This window comes from Carcharodon carcharias, chromosome 7, assembly GCF_017639515.1.
Source record: "Carcharodon carcharias isolate sCarCar2 chromosome 7, sCarCar2.pri, whole genome shotgun sequence".
In the NCBI taxonomy this organism is placed as follows: Eukaryota; Metazoa; Chordata; class Chondrichthyes; order Lamniformes; family Lamnidae; genus Carcharodon; species Carcharodon carcharias.
Window position 1 is genome coordinate 1504381 of NC_054473.1, and position 22201 is coordinate 1526581.

Here is a 22201-nt window from a genome sequence, read left to right on the forward strand (position 1 = left end):
ATGGATAAGAGGAGGCTCAAGTGGAGCATACATGCCAGCATGGACTAGTTGGATTGAATGGCCTGTTTCTATGCAAAATATCTTTTAATTCTATGTAAATGAGATTTAAATTTTCACCTGCAAAACAATCAGCATTTGTTGAATTAAATAGAGGAACTTAAATTGATATGTTGCTTTGTTTCTTGCAGTGAAACGTTTCCGAGAACCAAAGTATGAGAGACGACCGTGGAAGATATGGCGAGTATTGATCGGTTAAGATAATCGTCCCTATTGATCTGTTCTTACCCTATTTAAGTTATCTTTCCTCCAGTTAATTATTCTTACTCTGGATTGTTCTTTGTCCTTTTCCATAGCCAGCCTAAACCTTAAGGTACAATGATCACTGTCTCTTAAATGTTCCCCTATTGCCTTTTGATCCACATGCCCAACTCATTCCCAATAACCAGGTTCAGCAGGGCCTCCTTACTTGTTGGACTGGAAACTTACTGCTGTAGAAAATTGTCTAGAATGTGCTTTAGGAACTCTTGCCCTCTCTTCCCTTTACACTACTACAATCCCAATCTATATTCGGGTAATTGGCCCCCCATTTTAGCTTTTTAATATTTGCAACTCTCTGTAATTTCCTTGTAAATTTGTTTCTCTATACTCTTCTCATTAGTTGTTGGCCTATAAAGTATATTAAGAAAAATGTTTGCACCTTTTTTGTTACTTTGCTCTCGTCAAATAGATTCTGCCTTTGACCCCTCAGGGACATTATCTTTCTCCAGCACTGCAATGCTCTCCTTAATTAATACTGCAAACCCTCTCCCTTTTCTTTTTTCCTATCTTTCCTGAACACCTTGCATCCAGGAATATTTAAATCCAGCTTTCCAGCACCTGGTCCATAGCCTCACAGGTTTCAGCACTTCAGGTGCAGATCCAGATACTTTTTAAATGAGTTAAGTGATTCAGCCTCAGCCATCAATTTTGGCAGTGAATTCCAGAAGACTATCACCCTCTGGGTGAAAAAAGTTTTCGTCATGTCCTCTGTGATCCTTCTACCAATCACCTTAAATCAATGTCCCCTGGTAATTGACTTCTCAGCTAAGAGAAACAAGTCTTCCCTGTCTACCTTATCAAGGTCCCTCATAATTTTGTACACCTCAATTAGGCCATCCCTTCAGCCTCCTCTGTTCTAAGGAAAACAACCCTAGCCTATCCAATCTTCCCTCATAGCTGCAGTTTTCCAGTCCTGGTGACATTCTTGTAAATCTCCTCCATACTGTCTCCTGAGAAATTATGTCCTTCATGTAATGTGGTGACCAGCACTGTGTACACAATTCCAGCTGTGACTTAACCTGTGTTTATACAGTTCCATCCCTGCTCTTGTATTCAATGCGTCTTCCAATAAAAGAAAGCATTCCATATGCTTTCTTTACCACCCTATCCACCTGTCCTGCCACCTTCAGGGACCTGTGGACATGCACTCCAAGGTCTCTCTTCCTCAATCCTCTCAATATCCTCCCGTTTATTACACTCCATGCATTCATGTACATGCAAGTAACTCTGATTTATATTTCATTACTTTCTCCCTTTCTCTGAACTCCCCTATTAACTTACTATTCCCTATTCTAGTGCTATCTACCTGTCCCAGCATTCTATGCACCATGGTATACCTCTCTGGTATTACCACCTGGTTCCCATACCAAGTTAGTTTAAACCCTCCCCAATAGCACTAGCAAATCGTCTTGCAAGGAACTCAGCCCCTGTTTAGGTGCAGCCTCTCCAGCCTGTACAGCTCTCCAGGGCTGCTTCCAATGTCCCAAGAATCTAAAACCCTCCCTCCTGCGCCAACTTTCCAGCCACGCACATTCATCTGCTTTATCCTCCTATTTCTATACTCACTTGCATGTTACTAGTCTTATTGAAGCATATAAGATGCTGAGGGGATTTGATAGGGTGGATATCAGGAGGATGTTTTCACTTGTGGGAGAGACTAGAACCAGGGGACATAGACTAAGAGGTTGATCATTTAAGATGGAGATGAGAATTTTTTTTCTCTGAGGGTCGTTAGAATGTGGAATTCGCTTCCCCAGAAAGCAGTGGAAGCTGGGTCATTGAATTTGTTCAAGGCATAATTAGACAGGTTTTTGATAGACAAGGGAATCAAGGGTAATGGGGTTGGCAAATGGCAAAATGAAATTGAGACCACCACCAAATCAGCCATGATCTTATTGAATGGCAGAACAGCTCAAAGGGCTGAATGGCCTACTCCTCCCCCTAAATCCTGTGTTCCTATGTACTGGGAGTAATCCGGAGATTAACACACTTGAAGTCCAGTTTGCTAATTTCCTACATAGCTCCCTAAATTCTGACTGCAGGACCACGTCCCTCTTTCTGCGTATGTCCTTGACCCTGGCACCAGGGAGGCAACACGTCATCCTAGATTCATGTCTCACTCCCTCAGCAAACCCTCTTTCTTAATCCTACCTATGTTGTTGGTACCTATGTGGACCACAACAGCTCAGTCTTACCCCTTCCCACTCAAGTTCCTCTCCAGCCCTGAGTAGATCTGCTTAACCTTGGCACTGAGCAGTAACAATAGCCTTTGGGACTAATGCTAACAGCTGCCGAGAAGTGTCTATACCCCTAACTATACTAGCCCTTACTACAATTACATTCCTTTTGTTCCCTCCACTTGAATGACCTTCACCAAGGTGATGTGGTCAGTTTGCTCAACTTACCTGAAGTCATCGCTCTTGTTCACACAGCTTGCAAGAACCTAGAACCTGCTGGACAATTGCAAGAGCTGAGGTTCCCCCATTGCTACCTTCCAGATCCCCATAACCTGTCTCCTACATTCACACCCACCTGTTCCTGACCCTGGATCAAATGTGAAGTATCTAGTCTAAGGGATGTGATTGCCTCCTGGAACAAAGTGTCCAGGTAACTTTTCCCTCCCTAATGCATCGTAGTTTCTGAAGCTTAGATTCCAGCTCATCAACTCTTAGGTGAAGTTCCTTGAGCTGCAGACACTTATTGCAGATGGTGTTGCTGTGGATCACATAGGCACCCAACAATACCTGCAGCTGCAACATATCACCTGCTCTAGTACCTTTTATTTTGTTTTTATTGAACCAATCAAGTTTCAAGTGTAGATCATCACTTGACAATTATCTGTGATATGTTAAGGAGTTTAACTTGTTATGCTATAAATTTAATATAGGCTTGGCCTAAATAGCCAAGTGGTTATGGTACTGGGTTTGTAACCCCAAAATCAAGAGTTCAAATCTCACAATCGTAAACTATGAAACAATGTAACTTCATCTGAAGCAGATGGAAATGGGTTTGTACTAGCTTGGCTTAAATAGCCAAGTGGTTATGGTACTGGGTTTGTAACCCCAAGACTCAAGAGTTCAAATCTCACAATGGCAAACTATGAAACAATATAACTTCATCTGAAACAGATGGAAACAGGTTTACTCAAAAAGAGTATCAAGAGTTCAAATCTCACAATGGCAAACTATGAAACAATGTAACTTCATCTGAATAGGAACAGATAGAAACGTGTTTGTACTCGAAAGAGTTATAAATTTAATATAATACTTAGCTTTTCAGTACTGGTTTAAACAACTGCCCTAGTTTAGAGGAGGAGAAAACCTTAAAACTCACCGATTACCTACTTGCTCAGCTAGTTAATGCCTCCAGGTTTCAGCGCTCAGGCCTTGCTGCCTTTGGCTTCTTCTCTTGGATCGCTCCTTTTTTTTGTAAAAAGCCAGAATAGCACCTCCTCCCTCACTTACCACATTTAAGCACTTTGTCCTGCTGCACTTAGTCTCCAGCTGCAAGGTCGTGCGCACACATTTTCTTTCTCTATCACCCTACCCACACAGCTCTCCCCACCTTCGTTCAGACAGTAAAGCAGCCCTGATACCCACCCTCCAGGGTCACTCCATTTCTGCTTTTCTATCTCTGCCATCCCACCTGCTTTACCAAATGAACAGAATTGCTGTTGAACACTGCAGCAAGAATTCCTAACTATTGCAGTTACTGAAGACCTGGGGTCACTATACATACAGGCTTTGGATCCTTGGTGTACTAGTGATTCCACTGCAATGTTTTTAATTACAATGATCCTCACAGTCTATTTTCTAATCACTAATCAATATTTCATAAATAATAGTTGAGCTTGTTGCTTTTGCAGGTTCTTGGATACTTCGAAGCAGGCTATTGGGATGCTCTTTATCCACTTTGCCAATGTCTATTTGTCTGACCTGACTGGAGAGGACCCGTGTTCACTGTGAGTGATGTCATTTGCACACCACTTATCTGTCACTTTTGCAGAGTTACAATTTTCCAAAAGCCTTAAATCTCAAATTTCCACGTTTATGATTCAGATGAGCTCACAGCCTTGCTCACTGTAATCTACCATGATTCTTAAAATTCACGAATGCAAGCGGCGATATTTATTTAGAGTAGGAATGGGACTACTGTTCACTACCTGTCGTTCACTGCTCATTACCATTTGCTGCTGCTCAGTGCAGCTCACCTGTTACCACTGCCCATTGTTCATTTTCACTTAGTCATTCACTGATTGCCATTGTCATTTATGGTCATATTTATATCACACACAACACCAAATATCCCAAGGTGCTTGATGGGTGTAAATCAAACAAAATATGAACACTTCGTATGAGAAAAGCTCAAAGAAGTAGAGCCATTACTATACAGAAGGAGGCCACTTAGCCCATGGAGTCCATGCTTTCTGTAGAGCAATTAGGTTAGCCCAATTTCCCCCACTCAATCCCTGTAGCCCTGTAAGCTTATTTTTCTCAAGTTAGTTAATTTATTTAATTTCCTTTTGAAATCATTGATCATCTCCACTTCCACCACTCTTGTGGGCAGTGGGTTTCAGGTCATTACCACTTGCTACGTTAAAAACAGCTTTTCCTCCCCCTGACCAAACTTAAGCCAAAACCATAAATCTATTTTCTGTGGACCTTGCACCATCAGCTAATGGGGATGGCATAGCTTTGTCTACCCTGTCTAAACCTGTAATAATTTTGTACACCTCTATCAAATCTCCCTTCAATCTCCTTTACTCCAAGGAGAACAACTGAAGCTTCCCCAACCTTTTTTATTCTTTTATGGGATGTGGGCGTTGCTGGCAAGACCAGCATTTATTACCCATCCCTAACTGCCCTTGAGAAGGCGGTGGTGAGCTGTCATCTTGAACTGCTCCAGTCCATGTGCTGTGGGTACACCCACAGTGATGTTAGGAAGGCAGTTCCAGGATTTTGACCCAGTGACAATGAAGGAATGGCGATATATTTCCAAGTCAGGATGGTGTGTGGCTTGGAAGGGAACTTACAGGTGGCAGTGTTCCCATGTGTTTGCTCCTCTTGTTCTTATTGATGGTAGAGGTTGTGGATTTGGAAGGTGCTGTTGAAGGAAGCTTGTGAGTTGCATCTTGTAGATAGTACCCACTACTGCCACTGTGCGTCGGTTGAATTGAGTCCTTTTATTTGGCCTTGCATTTGGCAACTGACATTTTTCTGTTCCTGTTTCAGGTATCTCATTAATTTTCTACTGGATGCCACTCTGGGAATGCTTTTGATCTACGCTGGCGTGCGAATAGTGGGTGTCCTTGTGGAATGGCGACACTGGGAGTCTCTTCGTTTTGGCGAGTATGGTGAGAAAACATTAATTGTGTTCTTATTTTTCTGTCTCTTTAGCTTTTTATTCCCCATGTTGAAGGCACAGAGTTTGGGATTTTTGTACCTTTGGCTGTGTGTGTGAGGCAACAGAATAGGAAGCAGCTGCTATTTTGCCTCTTGGTTGAAGGTAAGTTACTTGATGCAGAGTTTGATGACTCAGTGGTGTGTGTTAGAAGCATCACACACTTTGAAATATAATTGGTCCAAATATGACTGATGAGAATATCTACTAGACTTTGTGATGGAGCTTAGAGTAAAGTGCTAAACAAATTCTGACTAATTTCAAAGCACAGCTATGTGCTGCAATACGAAGGGACTGACTCAGCCAGCAGTGAGATGGAATTTTTGATCGGAAAGGTGCAGCTGAAAAACACTAAGCTTAATACTATCCCAGATAAAGCATTTGGCAGCCTATCAACCGCTTGAAACATCCATGCCTTCCAATGTACACTGTGCACATTCCTGGTGAATATTGTGTTGCTGGGCCACGTTAATATTGCATCCTGTGGTGGGTGGATATCATTTATTACATGTTGCAACTTGTTTTTTGCTTTGAATTGAATCATTCCTTGCCAGCTGTGTGGAAGACAAGGCTTGAAATGGATATGCTGAGGATTCTGTTGCATCCATATATGGTGACAAAAGTCAATTCTACTTAAAGCAGTTGAGATGTTGCTGGAAAATAACAGTCCCTAATGGATGGAAATTTGTGCGTGACAGATTTAATAACAAAGCAGGACCAAGTTTGTGGATGAAGTAGATTGTTCAGGGAGCCTTGTCTTCCTGAATCTTTGTTTGAAAGCAAAGTTTATGTTTAATAGTACTTCTGTGTGTGGATGCACTTTTCGTGTAATGAAGTATTTTGAGACAATCAGATGTAGAATCATCCCCCAGAATCCATTGGTAATTGCTTGTTCCAACATTGCCATTCTTTTAATCTTTGATGACATCAATGTTTTGAATCTAGCAGATATTTAAACCAAACTGAGATTGATATCTTCACAAGGAGGTTCACTATTCCAGGTAAAGTGAAGTTTTTTTGTGCTTTTTGAAATCTTCCTGATTTGGGTATGAGGAAGGAGATGTTTGGATCAGGCCAGAATATTAAAAATAATGGAATTTGGTGGAGTGAGGAGTGGGGAGTGACCAAACTAAGAAACCCAAACTAAAAAGCTGGTAAGTTAATGCTTGGAGAGCAAGAAAGACAAATAAGGAACTATTCATTGATTGGATCAAGATTTCCAATATACTTGGGCATAAAATCTTGAGGTTAAGGGAAGAACGAATGGGAAGATTGGTTGTGGTATTAATAGATATTAACACTAGTGAATTTAACTATCAAAGTGGTGCAAACAGAATCCCTTTGGTTATGGTAAAGAGTTGCAAAAGATCAGTAATGTTGCTGGGAGTATATTTTTGGTGACGAAGCAGTACCAAGGATAATGAGAATTAAAATTGTTGATAAATTTGAGAGATATATTTTAACAAAAAAAGTTATAACAGGAAATGTTAATTATCAGAAATTGACTGGTGTGGAGAATATATTTAAAATGAAAGAGGGGAATTTAAGAACTTTTTTGTGGATTTTGTTGCCCATCACTAATTGGCCTTGTAAAGGTGGTGATGATCTGTGTCCTTCAACAACTGCAGACCTTGTGTAGATACACCCACAGTGCTGTTAGGAAGGGAGTTCCAGGATTTGACCAGCAACAGTGAAGGAATAGTGATATATTTCCAAGTCAGGATGGTGACCTGACTCCCTTCGGAGGGGAGCTTCCATGTGGTGGTGTTCTTATCAATCTGCTGCCCTTGCCCTTCTAGATGGTAGTGGTTGTGGTTGGAAGGTGCTGTCTAAGGAGCCTTAGTGAGTTCCTGCAGTGCATCTTGTAGATGGTACACACTGCGGCTACTGTGCATTGGTCTTGGAGGGAGTGAATGTTTGTGCATGTGGTGCCAATCAAGTAGGCTGCTTTGTTCTGGACGGTTCAAGCTTCTAGATTGTTGTGGGAGCTGCACTCATCCAGACAAGTGGGGAGTATTCCATCACACTCCTGATTTGTGCCTTGCGGATGGTGGACAGGCCTTGGGGAATCAGGAGGTGAGTTACTCATCACAGGATTCCTAGCCTCTGACCTGCTCTTGTAGACACAGTATTTATATGGCTAATTCAGTTCAGTTTCTGGTCAATGGTAACCCCCAGGATGTTGGTGGTGGGGAATTCAGTGATGGGAATGCCATTGAATGTCAAGGGGCGATGGTTGGATTCTCTCTTGTTGGAGATGGTCATTGCCTAGCACTTGTGTGGCACGAATCTTACTTGCCTCATGTCAGCCCAAGCCTGGATATTGTCCAGGTCTTGCTGCATTTGGACATGGACTGCTGCAGTATCTGAGGAGTCGTGAATGGTGCTGAACATTGTGCAATCAGCAGCGAACGTCCCCACTTCTGACCTTATGATGGAAGGAAGGTCATTGATGAAGCAGCTGAAGATGGTTGGGCTGAGGACCCTGAGGAACTCTTGCAGTGATGTGCTGGAACTGAAATGACTGACCTCTAACAACCACGACCAACTTCCTTTTGTGCTAGGTATGAATCCAACCAGTGTAGAGTTTTCTCCCTGATTCCCTTTGACTCCAGTTTTGTTAGGGCTCCTTGATGCCACACTCTGTCAAATGCGGCCCTGATGTCAAGGGCAGTCACTCTCACCTCACCTCGGGAGTTTAGCTCTTTTATTCATGTTTGAACCAAGACTGTAATGGGATCAGGAGCTGAGTGGCCCTGGCAGAACCCAAACATGGTGTCGGTGAGCAGGTTATTGCTAAGCAACTGCCTCTTGATAGCATTGTTGATGAACCCATCCATTACTTTACTGATGGAGAGTAGACTGATGGCTGGGTTGGATTTGTCTTGCTTTTTGTGTACAGGACATACTTGGCAATTTTCCACATAGCCGGGTAGATGCCAGTGTTGTGGCTGTACTTGAACGGCTTGGCGAGGGACACAGAAGGTTCTGGAGCATAAGCCTTCAGTACTATTGCTGGAATATTGTCAGGGCCCATAGCCTTTGCAGTATCCAGTGCCTTCAGCCGTTTCTTGATATCACGTGGAGTGAATCAAATTGGTTGAAGACTGGCTGGCTGAAACTGGTGATGCTGGGGACCTCTGGAGGAGGCCAAGATGGACCATCCACTCGCTACAATCTTCAGCCAAATGCTTCAGCCTTATCTTTTGCACTGATGTGCTGGGCTCCCCCATCATTGAAGATGGGGATATTTGTTGAGCCGCTGCCTCCAGTGAGTTGTTTAATTTTCCTCCTCCATTCATGACTGGACGTGGCAGGACTGCAGAGCTTAGATCTGATCCTTTGGTTGTGCGATCACTTAGCTTTGTCTATCACTTGTCGCTTATGCTGTTTGGCATGCAAGTAGCCCTGTGTTAATAACTTCACCAGGTTGACATCTCACTTTTAGGTAAGCCTGGTGCTGCTCCTGGCATACCCTCCTGCACTCTTCATTGAACGAGTGTTGATCTCCTGGCTTGATGGTAATGGTAGACTGGAATATATGCCGGGCCATAAGGTTACAGATTGTCTTCGAGTACAATTCTGCTGCTGATGGCCCACAGCACCTCATGGATGTCCAGTCTTGAGTTGCTAGATCTGTTTGAAATCTATCCCATTTAGCACGGTGGTAGTGTTACACAACATGATGGAGGGTATGCTCAATGTGAAGGCGGGACTTCTTCTCCAGAATAACTGTACGGTGGTCATTCCTACGGATGCTGTCATGGACTGATGCACCTGTGGCAGGCAGGCTGGTGAGGATGAGGTCAAGCATGTTTTCCCCTCTGGTTCCTTCACCACCTGCCATAAAAGCAGCACGAGAGCGGTGGAGCAGATAAAACAGCTGGTAGTCCCTCAGCTGGGAGGCAGTGTGAGAGGAATAGGTGGCTTAGGTAAGATTTAAAAAGAGCAGGAGCTGAGTCAGAGCAGAGATTTAAAAAGAGTGAGAGCTAGACTCGGGGCTGAAAGCGGCACGAAGATGTCACGATTCAAAAAGTGACATGATGCAGGCAGTTGATTGGTAAGTAGGGTCAGGCAAGTACTTCTACTATTTCTACTAATTAAGCTAATGGACTGCAGCAATTTAATCAAAAGGTGAGGACTTTGGCCTGTAGTGGGCGTTTGGGTGGAATAAGGCACCTAGCATAATTAGTATTCTTTAAAGGGAGTAACCAACGAGCTTAATCTAAAGGGAAGTCATGACAGCAGAACCTGCACCCTTGATATGCTCCCCCTGTGCTATGTAGGAAGTTATGGACACTCCCATGTGTGCAGGCAACCATGTGTGCAGCAAGTGTGCCTAGCTGCAGCTACTGGCTAAACTCATTTCGGAGCTGGAATTGTGGGTGGATTCACTGTGGAGTGCCTGTGGTGCTGAGGTTATTGTTGTCAGCACGTTCAGTGAGGTGGTCACAATGCAGGTAAAGACTGAACAGACAGAAAGGGGATGGTTGACCACCAGGCAGAGGAGAAGAAGGCAGGTAGTACAAGAGAGTCCCCTTCTCTATACTGTTTTGGATACTGTTGAAGGAGACGACTTCTCAAGTGAAAGCAGCAGGAGCCAAGTCCATGGCGCCACGGGCGGCTCTGCTGCACAAGATGGGAGGAAGAAGAGTGGCAGGGCCATAGTGATAGGGGATTTAATAGTAAGGGGAACAGACACATGTTTCTGCAGCCGCAAAAGAGAGTCCAGGATGGTATGTTGCCTCCCTGGTGCCAGGGTCAAGGATGTCTTGGAGAGGCTGCAAGGTATTCTAAAGGGGAGGATGAACAGTGATCTTGGTTTGTATTGGTACCAACAACATTGATTAATGGAAAGGATGAGGCCCTATAAGCTGAATGTAGGGAGTTAGGACATAAATTAAAAAGTAGGATCTCAAAGGTAGTAATCTCAGGATTACTGCCAGTGCCATGTGCTAGCGAGAGTAGAAATAACAAGATATATCGATGAGTACATGACTGAAGAAATGGTGCAGAGGGGAGGGGATTCAGATTCCTAGGTCATTGGGACCGGTTTTTGGGAATGTGGTACCTGTTGGGGAGGGTTTAAACTAGAATGGCAGGGGGGGTGGGAACCTGAGCAGGGAGACAGAGGAGGGGGAAACGAGGATTGAAGCGAAAGACAGAAAAGTAAGAAGCAAAAGTGGAAGGCAGGAAAAACAAGGGCAAAAAGCAAATTGGGTCATAATGCAAAATAATGCTAAGATGACTCAAGGTTAAAAAGACAGGTCTAAAGGCATTGTATCTTAATGCGTAGAGCATTCTCAATAAGGTAGATGAATTAACAGCTTAAATATATATAAACGGTTATGATATAGTTGCAATTACGGAGATAGGGCTGCATGGTGACCAAGGATGGGAACTGAACGTCCAAGGATATTCAATATTTAGGAAGGACAGACAAAAAGGGAAAGGAGGTGGGGTAGCACTGTTAGTAAAGGAGGAAATCAATGCAATAATGAGGAAGGATATTGGTTCAGAAAATCATGCTGTGGAATCTATTTGGGTGGAGATAAGAAACACCAAGAGGCAGAAGATGTCGGTGGGGTTTGTCTTTAGGCCCCTAAGCAATGATGGAGATGTAAGGGAATGCATTAAACAGAAATTAGAAATGCCTGCAATAAGGGTACAACTGTAATCTTTCCATACGCTTTAATCTACATATATATTGGACAAACCAAACTAAAAATAATACTGTGGAGGAGAATTTCCTGGAGTGTGTACGTGATGGTTTTTTAGACCAACACGTTCAGAAACCAACTGAAGAGCAGGCAAAGCGAGATTGGGTATTGTGCAATGAGAAGGGATTAATTAACAATCTTGTTGTGCGTGGTCCCTTGGGCAAGAACGACCATAAAATGATAGCATTGTTCATTTAAGATGGAGAGAGAAGGAGTTGAATCCGAAACTAGAGCCCTGAATCTAAATAAAGGGAACTACAAGGGTATGAGGTGTGAGTTGGCAATGATGGATTGGGAACCTTACTAAAAGAGTTGATGATGGACAGGCAACGGCTAATGTTTAAGGAACACGTGCATGGATTACAATAATTATTCATTCCTGTCTGGCTCAAAAATAGAACAGGAAATGTGGCTCAACCATGGATTACAAAAGAAATTAGGATAATATTAGACCCAAAGAGGAGACGTATAAAATTGTCAGAAAAAGCAGCAAGCCCGAGGATTGCGACCAGTTTAGAATTCAGCAAAAGTGGACAGAAAAATTGTTCAAGAAGAAGAAAAGGAGTATGAGAGTAAACTTGCAAGGAACATAAAAACTAACAGAAAACTTCTATAAATATGTGAAGAGAAGGATTAGCAAAAACATAAATCAGAAACGGGGGAAATTAATAATGAGGAACAAAGAAGTGGCAGAAGAATTGATTTTGGTTCTGTCTTCACAAAAGAGGACAGAAATAATTTCCCAGAAATGTTAGGGAACCAAGGGTCTAGTCAGAGGGAGGAATTGAAGAAAATCAGCATTAGTTAAAAAGTCGTGCTAGAGAAATTAGCGGGGTCAAAGGCTGAAAAATCCCCAGGGCCTGATAATCTACACCCCAGGGTACTAAAGGAAGTGGCCCTGGAAATATTGGATGCATTGGTGGTCATCTTCCAAAATTCTATAGACTCTGGAGCAGTTCCTACAGATTGGAGGGTGGCAAATGTAACCCCACTATTTAAAAAAGGAGGGAGAGAAAAAACAAGATTACAGACCAATTAGCCTAACATCAGTAGTGGGGAAAATGCTATAGTCTATTATAAAAGACATGGTAACAGAACACTTGGAATGAATTTTCGGGATTAGACAAAGTCAGCATGGGTTTATGAAAGGGAAATCATGCTTAACTAATCTACTGGAGTTTTTTGTGGATGTAACTAGTGGAATAGATAAGGGAGAACCAGTGGATGTGGTGAATTTGACCTTCAAGAAAGCTTTTGATAAAATCCCACACAAGAGGTGTTATGATACAGCAGATGGTAAAACTGAGTTATTTAAAAATCCCAGAGGGCAACTTTAAGCAACTGTCATAACCTGTATTTAAGTGGTGCATTTGAGATGCAGCTCTAAATTCAGGAATCAGACCGCCAGTTCTCGAGAGGCTTTTATATCAAATTACATGAGACATTTATTAATTTACACAAATTATACATATACACATGGCTGCAAGTTACCACTATCATAACTTTTAACAAATTCCCAAACTAATCTCCACTAAGGCAACAGCAACCCATAGGCTTTAAGCAGACACCAAGAAAAACACTTTCACCGTACAAATTCAAAATGAAGTTTCCTTTCACTTTGGTTCCTTTTGGAGACCCAGTGGTAGGCTTACAGTCTTTGATCTTACATTGCCCCTGTCTCCCCGCACACAACTGCTATCGGTTATACCCAGCACATCTCATTGAATGTAAATTCTCATTGTATCACCAGCCCCTTTGAACTCTACCTCTTCTAACAATAAAACCCCTTTCATAGTACCAATTTCATTAGTAATATGAACATTGCTTGGTCTCTGCTTGCTAGGTGCCAGCTTTCACTCCCTTTCTTGAATGCTCTATTCAACAAAATGCAAATGCACGCTACCTCTTTTACATCTCAAAACTACTGTACATCAAAGTACCCAGACTAATCCAGTTAAGAGACACCCACAGACTAAACCTCTATGTAACAAAAATAATTTCCAATAATGCTATATACACTGCTAACTTCATGACAAGAGGCTAGTGGGCAAAATTAAAGCCCATGGGAGTGGGGGTAATATACTGGCATGGACTGAGAATTGGTTGACAGACTGGAAACAGAGTGTAGTTAAGTGGGTCTTTTTCCTTATGGCAGGCAGCGACCAGTGGTGTACAGCAGGGATCAGTGCTTGGGCCCCAGCTATTCACAATATGTATAAATGACTTGGATGAGGGAACCAAATGCAATATTTCCAAGTTAGCTGATGACACAAAACTGAGCGGGGTTGTGAGGAGGATGCAAGGAGGCTACAGGGTGATTTAAACAAGTTGTCTGCGTGGGCAAACATATGGTAGATGCAGTATAACATGGATAAATGTGAAGTTATACACTTCGGTGTGAAAAACAAAAAGGCAGAGTATTATTTAAATGGTGACATATTGGGAAATATGGATGTACAAAGGGATCTGGGTGTTCTTGTACACCAGTTAATGAAAGTAAACAGGCAGGTGCAGCAAGCTATTAGGATGGCAGATGGTATGTTGGCCTTCATTGCAAGAGGACTTGAGTTCAGAAGTAGGGATGTCATTCTTCAGTTATACAAGGCCTTGGTGAGATCACACCTGGAGTATTGAGTGCAGTTTTGGTCTCCCTGCCTAAGGAAGGCTATACTTGACATGGTGGGAGTGCAGTGAAGGTTCAATAGACTGATAACAGGGATTGCAGGACTATCGTATGAGGAGAGATTGGTTCAACTGGGCCTGTATTCACTAGAGTTTAGAAGAATGAGAGGGGATCAGATTGAAACGTATAAAATTCTAACTGGGCTAGACAGACTGGATGCAGGGATTTTCTCCTGGTTAGAGAGTCTAGAACCAGGAGCCACGGTCTCAGGATATGGGGCAGGCCATTTAGGGCTGAGATTAGGAAAAATGTCTTCACTCAGAGTGGCTAACGTGTGGAATTCTCTGCCACAGAAGACTATGGAGGCCGAGTCACTGAGTATATTCAAGAAAGATATAATTTTTTGTATGTTAGGAGCATCAAGGGGCATGGAGAGTAAGTGGGAAAATGGCATTGAGATAGAGGATCAGCCATATTCATATTGAATGGTGGAGCAGGCCAAATGGCCTACTCCTAGTTTCTGTGATCCAGTCTAGCAGCTGTGTCCTTTAGGACTCAGCCAGCTCAGTCAGTAGTGGCTACAGAGCCACTCTTTGTGATGGGCATTGAAGTCCCCCACCCAGAGTAGATTCTGTGCCCTTGCCACCCTCAGTGCTTCCTCCAAGTGTGTCCAACATGGAGGAGCTGAGGACTCCCAGGGCAACTCCCTCCCGACTGTGCTGCCACCTCTGCTAGGTCTGAACATTGACTAGTCACTAGTCAAATGTTGGTAAGGAGGACTTTGCAGGGTTGACATGTCTGAGTTTGCCGCTGTTGTTTCCAGACCCCAGGCCAATGCCGTGTGGTCCATTCGATTTTGTTCCTTTATTTGAGGCTTTGTAGTGGTTTGATACCAATGAGTGGCTTGCTATTTCATTTCAGAGGGCACTAAAGAGTCAGCCTCTGGAGTCACATGTAGGATGATAGATTGCTTTTCCTAAACCAGATGGGTTTTTACAACAATCGGCAATGGTTTCATGGTCATCATTAGACTTTTAATTCCAGATTTTTATGAATTCAAATTTCACCATCTGCTGTGGCGGGATTCAAACCCAGGTCCCAGAGCATTACCCTGGGTCTCTGGATTACTATTCCAGTGCCAATACCACTATGCCATCGCCTCCCCTTCAGATTTTCAGAAGGCTTTGGTAATGTCCCATACAAGAGATTAGTAAACAAAATTAGAGTACCTGGGATTGTTGGGAATCTACTGGCATGAATTGAGAACTGGTTAATGGACAGAAAACAGAGAGTAGGTGTAAATGGGTCATTTTCAGGTTGGCCGGCTGTGACTTAGTGGGGTACCACAAGGTTCAGTGCTTGGGCCCCAGCTATACACAATTCATATCAGTGATTTGGACGTGGGGATCAAATGTAATATTTCCAGGTTTGCAGATGACACAAAACTAGGTGGAAGTGAGAGTTGTGAGAAGGATGCAAAGGTGCTTCAAGGCAAGTGGGCAAAAATTTGGCAGATGGAATACAGTGTAGAGAAATGCAAAGTTATCCACTTAGATAGACAAAACAGAAATATAGAGTATTAAATGGTGAAAGGCTGGAAAGTGTTGAACTTCAAAGGGACTTGAGTGCCTTTGTTCATGAGTCACTGAAAGCTAACCTGCGGATGCAGGAAGCAATTAAGAAGGCAAGTGATATGTTGGCCTTTACTATAAGAGGATTTGAGGAGTAAAGATGTCTTACTGCAATTATATAGAGCCTTGGCATGACCACTCCTGGAGTATTGTGTATAGTTTTGGTCTCTTTACCTAAGGAAAGATATATTTGCCATAGAGAGAGTGTAACGAAGGTTCATTAAATTAATTCCTTAGATGGAGGGATTGTCCTATGAGGAAGGATTAAATAGACTGGGTCTTTATTCTCTGGAGTTTAGAAGAATGAGAGGGAACATACAAAATCCTTATGGGCTCGACAGGGTAGATGCAGCAAGGCTGTTTCCTTGGTTGAGGGGTCTAGAACCAGGGGTTGCAGTCTCGGAATAAGGGGCAGGCTGTTTAGAACTGAGGAGGAAGAATTTCTCTACTCAGAGGGTCATGAATCTTTGGAATCCTCTGCTTCAAAGGGCTGTGAAGGCTCAGTTGTTGAGTATATTCAAGACTGAGATTGATATATTTCTACATTTTAAAAACATCAAAGGTTACAGGGATAGTGCAGGAAAATGTTGAAGTAGAAGATCAGCCATGATCTCATTGAATGGCGGAGCTGGCACAAAGAGCTGAATGGCCTACTCCTCTTATTCCTAACGTTCTTATGTTTTATGTTTTTACGACCGGAACTTCATAAGTCCATGTTTCACTCTGTACTCAGCCATTATTGTCCATGTGCTCAGTGGCTCTGTCTACATCAGCTGTAGGAATCTTACAGGACTGTACTTTCCTGGTTTTTACTACCTTCCTTTCTTAAATAGTGGAGTGACAGTTGGAAAATATAAAATATGAATGTTTACATTTTGAAAATAGGGATAGGAAATGCATCTTAAATGATCAGATTTTAAGTACAATGCCATAAAAATCAAACAGTCCTTAGCTTAGCACCTAGGGGTACAAAGTATAAAAGCAGGGAGGTAATTTCAAACTTGTAAAAGTATTTGGATTATTAGGTGTGATATCTTTCTTTATCATGTATATTCTGTGACAACAATGCTGCAGTATCTGTTGGACCTAAACTGCGCTATTAAACTCTTCTGTCCAGTGCATCTACTTTGTGTGGTCCACCAGAAATAGTATCTCTGAAAAGTGGAAAGTTGTATCTGTTAACCATTTGGACTGCAAGGACAGGTGAGTTGAGTGGAGCAGAATGTTCCTGATTATTCTGTTTTCATGCAGCATTTGCTGCATGATTAATGTGATACTTCACAAAGATAAAAACAAAAAAACGGCGGAGGCTGGAAATCCAAAACAAAAACAGGATTACCTGGAAAAACTCAGCAGGTCTGGCAGCATCGGCAGAGAAGAAAAGAGTTGACATTTCGAGTCCTCATGACCCTTCGACAGAACTTGAATTCGAGTCCAAGAAAGAGTTGAAATATAAGCTGGTTTAAGGTGTGTGTGTGGGGGGGCGGAGAGATAGAGAGAGAGAGAGAGAGAAGTGGAGGGGGGTGTGGTTGTAGGGACAAACAAGCAGTGATAGAAGCAGATCATCAAAAGATGTCAACAACAATAGAACAAAATAACACATAGGTGTTAAAGTTGGTGATATTATCTAAACGAATGTGCTAATTAAGAATGGATGGTAGGGCACTCAAGGTATAGCTCTAGTGGGGGTGGGGAAAGCATAAAAGATTTTAAGATATTTAAAAATAATGGAAATAGGTGGGAAAAGAAAAATCTATATAATTTATTGGAAAAAAAAACGAAGGGGGAAACAGAAAAGGGGTGGGGATGGGGGAGGGAGCTCACGACCGAAAGTTGTTGAATTCAATATTCAGTCCGGAAGGCTGTAAAGTGCCTAGTCGGAAGATGAGGTGTTGTTCCTCCAGTTTGCGTTGGGCTTCACTGGAACAATGCAGCAAGCCAAGGACAGACATGTGGGCAAGAGAGCAGGGTGGAGTGTTAAAATGACAAGCGACAGGGAGGTTTGGGTCATTCTTGCGGACAGACCGCAGGTGCTCTGCAAAGCGGTCGCCCAGTTTACGTTTGGTCTCTCCAATGTAGAGGAGACCCCTTTGTCTCTTCTACATTGGAGAGACCAAACGTAAACTGGGCGACCGCTTTGCAGAACACCTGCGGTCTGTCCGCAAGAATGACCCAAACCTCCCTGTCGCTTGCCATTTTAACACTCCACCCTGCTCTCTTGCCCACATGTCTGTCCTTGGCTTGCTGCATTGTTCCAGTGAAGCCCAACGCAAACTGGAGGAACAACACCTCATCTTCCGACTAGGCACTTTACAGCCTTCCGGACTGAATATTGAATTCAACAACTTTAGGTCGTGAGCTCCCTCCCCCATCCCCACCCCCTTTCTGTTTCCCCTTCGTTTTTTTTCCAATAAATTATATAGATTTTTCTTTTCCCACCTATTTCCATTATTTTTAAATATCTTAAAATCTTTTATGCTCTCCCCACCCCCACTAGAGCTATACCTTGAGTGCCCTACCATCCATTCTTAATTAGCACATTCGTTTAGATAATATCACCAACTTTAACACCTATGTGTTCTTTTGTTCTATTGTTGTTGACATCTTTTGATGATCTGCTTCTATCACTGCTTGTTTGTCCCTACAACCTCCACTTCTCTCTCTCCCCCCCCCCTCCCCCCCACACACACACACACACACACACACACACACACCTTAAACCAGCTTATATTTCAATTCTTTCTTGGACTCGAATTCAAGTTCTGTCGAAGGGTCATGAGGACTCGAAACGTCAACTCTTTTCTTCTCCGCCGATGCTGCCAGACCTGCTGAGTTTTTCCAGGTAATTCTGATACTTCACAAAGTAGGGTTCACAGTGCCATTCGGTAAAATGTTATTATATTCTATTGTTGTAGCTGATCAAAGTGATACTAAAACTCTGTTCGCTGTAGCTTTAGTAAAATGCTTGAATATGTGCAAATAATTCAATTTCCTTAAAGAGTTCAAGCCCTTTTTATTGTCATATTATGCAGCTGGGATCAGCGTGCCGTGGTGCAAAGGAGGCATTAACTTGTGCGTTCCTAATTTTAACAAACTGAGCATGCAGCTGGCATAATTGAGATTCCTGTCAGGAGTGGTGGCTGCCTCAAAGTACATGCTGAATGTTAATACTTAGGATTATGCATTCAATACAGCTCACAACGTCAAAGATCCCTTCACCTTTGACTGCTGTTTAGTGTTTTGCTGTTGACATTCCCCTGGAGCTTCCCTCGATGTCAGAATCCAGCAAGATTATTCACATAAACTCAACCATACAGTTTTGTACATAATTAAAACTTCCAAATGTTTCATTTATGCAGTAGCAGCAGCACCCTTCATTTATGCAGGGCTTTTAATGCTTCAAAGCAGTGTCACCAAGCCCCAAAGGAGGCATTAAGAGGGCTGACTAAAAGTTTGATCAGCAAAGTAGGCTTTAATAAGAGTCTTAAGGAGTAAAGAGAGTTGGAGAAGCTCAAGGCCAAGGCAGCTGAATACATGGTCACTAGTGATAGAGGGAAATGTACAAGAGACCAGAATTGGAGGAGCGCCGAGATTTTTAAAGATTCTTCCATGGGATGTGGGCATCGCCAGCATTTATTGCCCATCCCTAATTGTTCTTGAAAAGGTGATGGTGAGCTGCTGCACTTAATCTTGTGCAGGTACACCCACAATGCTGCTAGGAAGAGAGTTCCAGGATTTTGATCCCATGACAGTGAAGGAATGGTCGATATAATTCCAAATCAGAATGGTGTGTGGCTTGGAGGGGAACTTGCAGGTAATGATGTTCCCATATGGAGGGTTGTCGGCCTGGAGGAGGCTACAGATAGGGACAAGGTGAAGCCATTGTGGAATTTGGACATGAGTATTACACACTAATTTCTCTTCTCACCACCCGTCCATTAACAGAAAGGTGTTTTGATTCCCCCTTTATAAGTGGCGGTGTATTTCCCAGCGCCTCAGTTTTGGTGTGATCCAATTTCTTTTAATAACCCACAGCAAACCAAGATAGGTTTAATTCAAAGGATTAGTTTATTTGCACACACTCAAAACGTGGGAGGAGGGTGGCAACGTTGCCTCCTGTATATTCACACAGTAAAAGAGGGATAGAGAAAAGAAGGTTTTATTGTGTAGAGACCATGAGAAAGAAAGATTGTTTCACGTGGGTTCCAGAGTCTATAATTGAAGTCCAGTGAGGTATTTCTTCACGGAGGCCCATGAACTCAAAACAGATGCTTGTTAAATCACTTTTCTGGTGGTGTTGGCTTCACACGATGAGATCGGCATGCAGAGATTAATTAGTCTTGTAGGTGATGGTGCAGAATTTCTGGTAGAAGCAGTGTGGACGGGGCTAAGTGTCCAACCTGGACCAGAGCTTCTTGCTGTGACACTGCTAGTGAGATGGTAAAGTGGCAGACTGACTTTGTAGTTCCATAAGGCAATATTGCTGGTTCCATAAGCCAGAGGTCTATGTCACATGATTCCCACAGTTTCTTACTGTCTTTGACAAATGTTGTATATCCCTCGTTTGAGTCGCCGAGATTATTAAATGTTTCGACTATTAGAATTGAAAGAAGGTTGCAGGGCCCTTTGTCCTAGCAGACAAGTAGACTCTGGTTGGCCAGCCTGGATTATGAAATGCAGATGGCGTTTATATAGCTCTCTTTGAATTTGGTCTATGTAGCCCACAGGGGGGGTCGTTGGTGTCTCTTTAGATGCAAGTTTCTCTGATACTGCCAGTTAGCTCCTTTGTTTGAAGGTCACAGGTATAGATTCAGCTATTTATGGGTCTTTGTCTAGTGTTAACTTTTTTTGAATAGCATGGATGAGGCTTTAGTCCCTTCACTGTCCTTGCAGTCTTTGGTGTGGAGGTGGGGAATGAATGCTATTTTTTTTAAATGTATGTGGTCTTAGGAAGGAAGAATAGGAAGTAAAGAAGTATGCATTCATTCTCTCATTCACACTGGCATGTCAGACATGCAGCTAGCAGAGGCAATGGCAGTTCCCTGCTTCCTTTTCCTTTTTTGAGGTTTACACTTGGGTTAGTGCATCAGTGAGGACGTTGTCCTGTCCCGGGATGTGGAATGTTTAGGTGACCTGGGAAGATTCAAACCTGCCCTTATGGGGAACTCTATTTTGGGGCCGGAGATCTGAATTCCCTTTGGGCATAAGCCATTGGTCTCGACTCTTGTCCAACTCCTGATTAGGTGTCTAAAAGGTCTGGGGGTTGTGTAGGATGGTTTAGCACTCTGGTGAGTAATTGGCACGCTGCTGCAGGCTATCTGCAGGGTAATGCTGAGGGTCTCATTCTGAGAGTGCCAGGTCTTTTGATCATAGGGCTGAGCAGCTCTTGTCAAGCTTAGCTCCTCCCTGTCCACCTTGATAACCTGAGGATTTAGCTGTACATATGCAGGGACTATGGTTAGGCTGATGGTCAGGAGATTGAGGTGTTTTTACGTTGGACTTTGGCCTTTTTCAGGGATTCCAGTTCAGTATCTGGCCTGTGCGCTAGCACAACTGGGGTGTTCCAGCTTCTGTTGCTAGGTGCTTTGGGTTGGCACGGCAAAAGGCGTGCAATTTGCTCCTGAACTTGGGCCAGTTTTTCTGGGCTCAGATGATAGCAAGAGTGCATCCTGGAAAGGACCTTTCCTGCATCTATACCAGGTAAGGCTACAGTGCTGAAGCTTGCAGGGGGAACAGTTGTTATGGTTGGCTTTTCAATTAAGTGAGGCATCGCCACTCTTTTGCCCAATTTGGGCACTTTCCAGGTCCCCATTTAAATTTGCCATGAAGCTACCAGCCAGACCAATCACTGGCTTCTTAGCTGAGCCCTTTGGATTGGGAAGGGGCACTCTCCTGACATGTTACATATCCTGTGGAATAACATTGCCCTCAAGTGGAGGTGCAGCTCCAACTACACCCCGTTATAGCTTTTCGACTTTTGTGGGGTGGGGTGAGCGCAGGGAACAAATCACTCCCTTTCTGATCATCAGTTTGGGAAGTCTTTGTCCCTATTAGAAATTAGAGATGGATGCAATAAAAGAACATCTGTAATTATGATTGACTTTAATCTGCAAATAGATTGGGTAAATCAAATTAGTAACAATACCGTAGAGGAGGAATTCCTGGAGTGTATATGGTATGGTTTTCTGGACCAATACGTTGAGGAACCAACTAGAGAACAGGCCATCCTAGACTGGGTATTGTGTAATGAGAAAGGAATAATTGGAAATCTAGTTGTGCGAGGCCCCTTGGGGATGACTGACCATTATATTGGATTCTTCATCAAGATGGAGAGTGATGTAGTTGATTCTGAGACTAGGGTCCTGAATCTTAATAAAGGAAACTTCGATGGTATGAGGCGTGATTTGGCTACAATGGATTGGGAAACATTACTTAAAGGGATGACAGTGGATAGGCAATGGCAACATTCAATGGGCGCATGGGTGAACTGCAACAATTGTTTATTCCTT

At 43.0% G+C, this 22201-nt stretch overlaps 1 protein-coding gene across 2 annotated transcripts in view; it reads left to right on the forward strand.

Moving 5' to 3' along the window:
* Window positions 1-22201, forward strand: part of stimate (STIM activating enhance) — a 176279-nt gene that overhangs the window by 23937 nt on the left and 130141 nt on the right. For both annotated transcript variants that reach the window (XM_041190911.1, XM_041190910.1), the window contains exons 2-4: window positions 189-237; window positions 4184-4279; window positions 5550-5671. In XM_041190911.1, the coding sequence (XP_041046845.1) occupies window positions 189-237; window positions 4184-4279; window positions 5550-5671 (267 nt within the window). The remainder of the gene's footprint in view (window positions 1-188; window positions 238-4183; window positions 4280-5549; window positions 5672-22201) is intronic.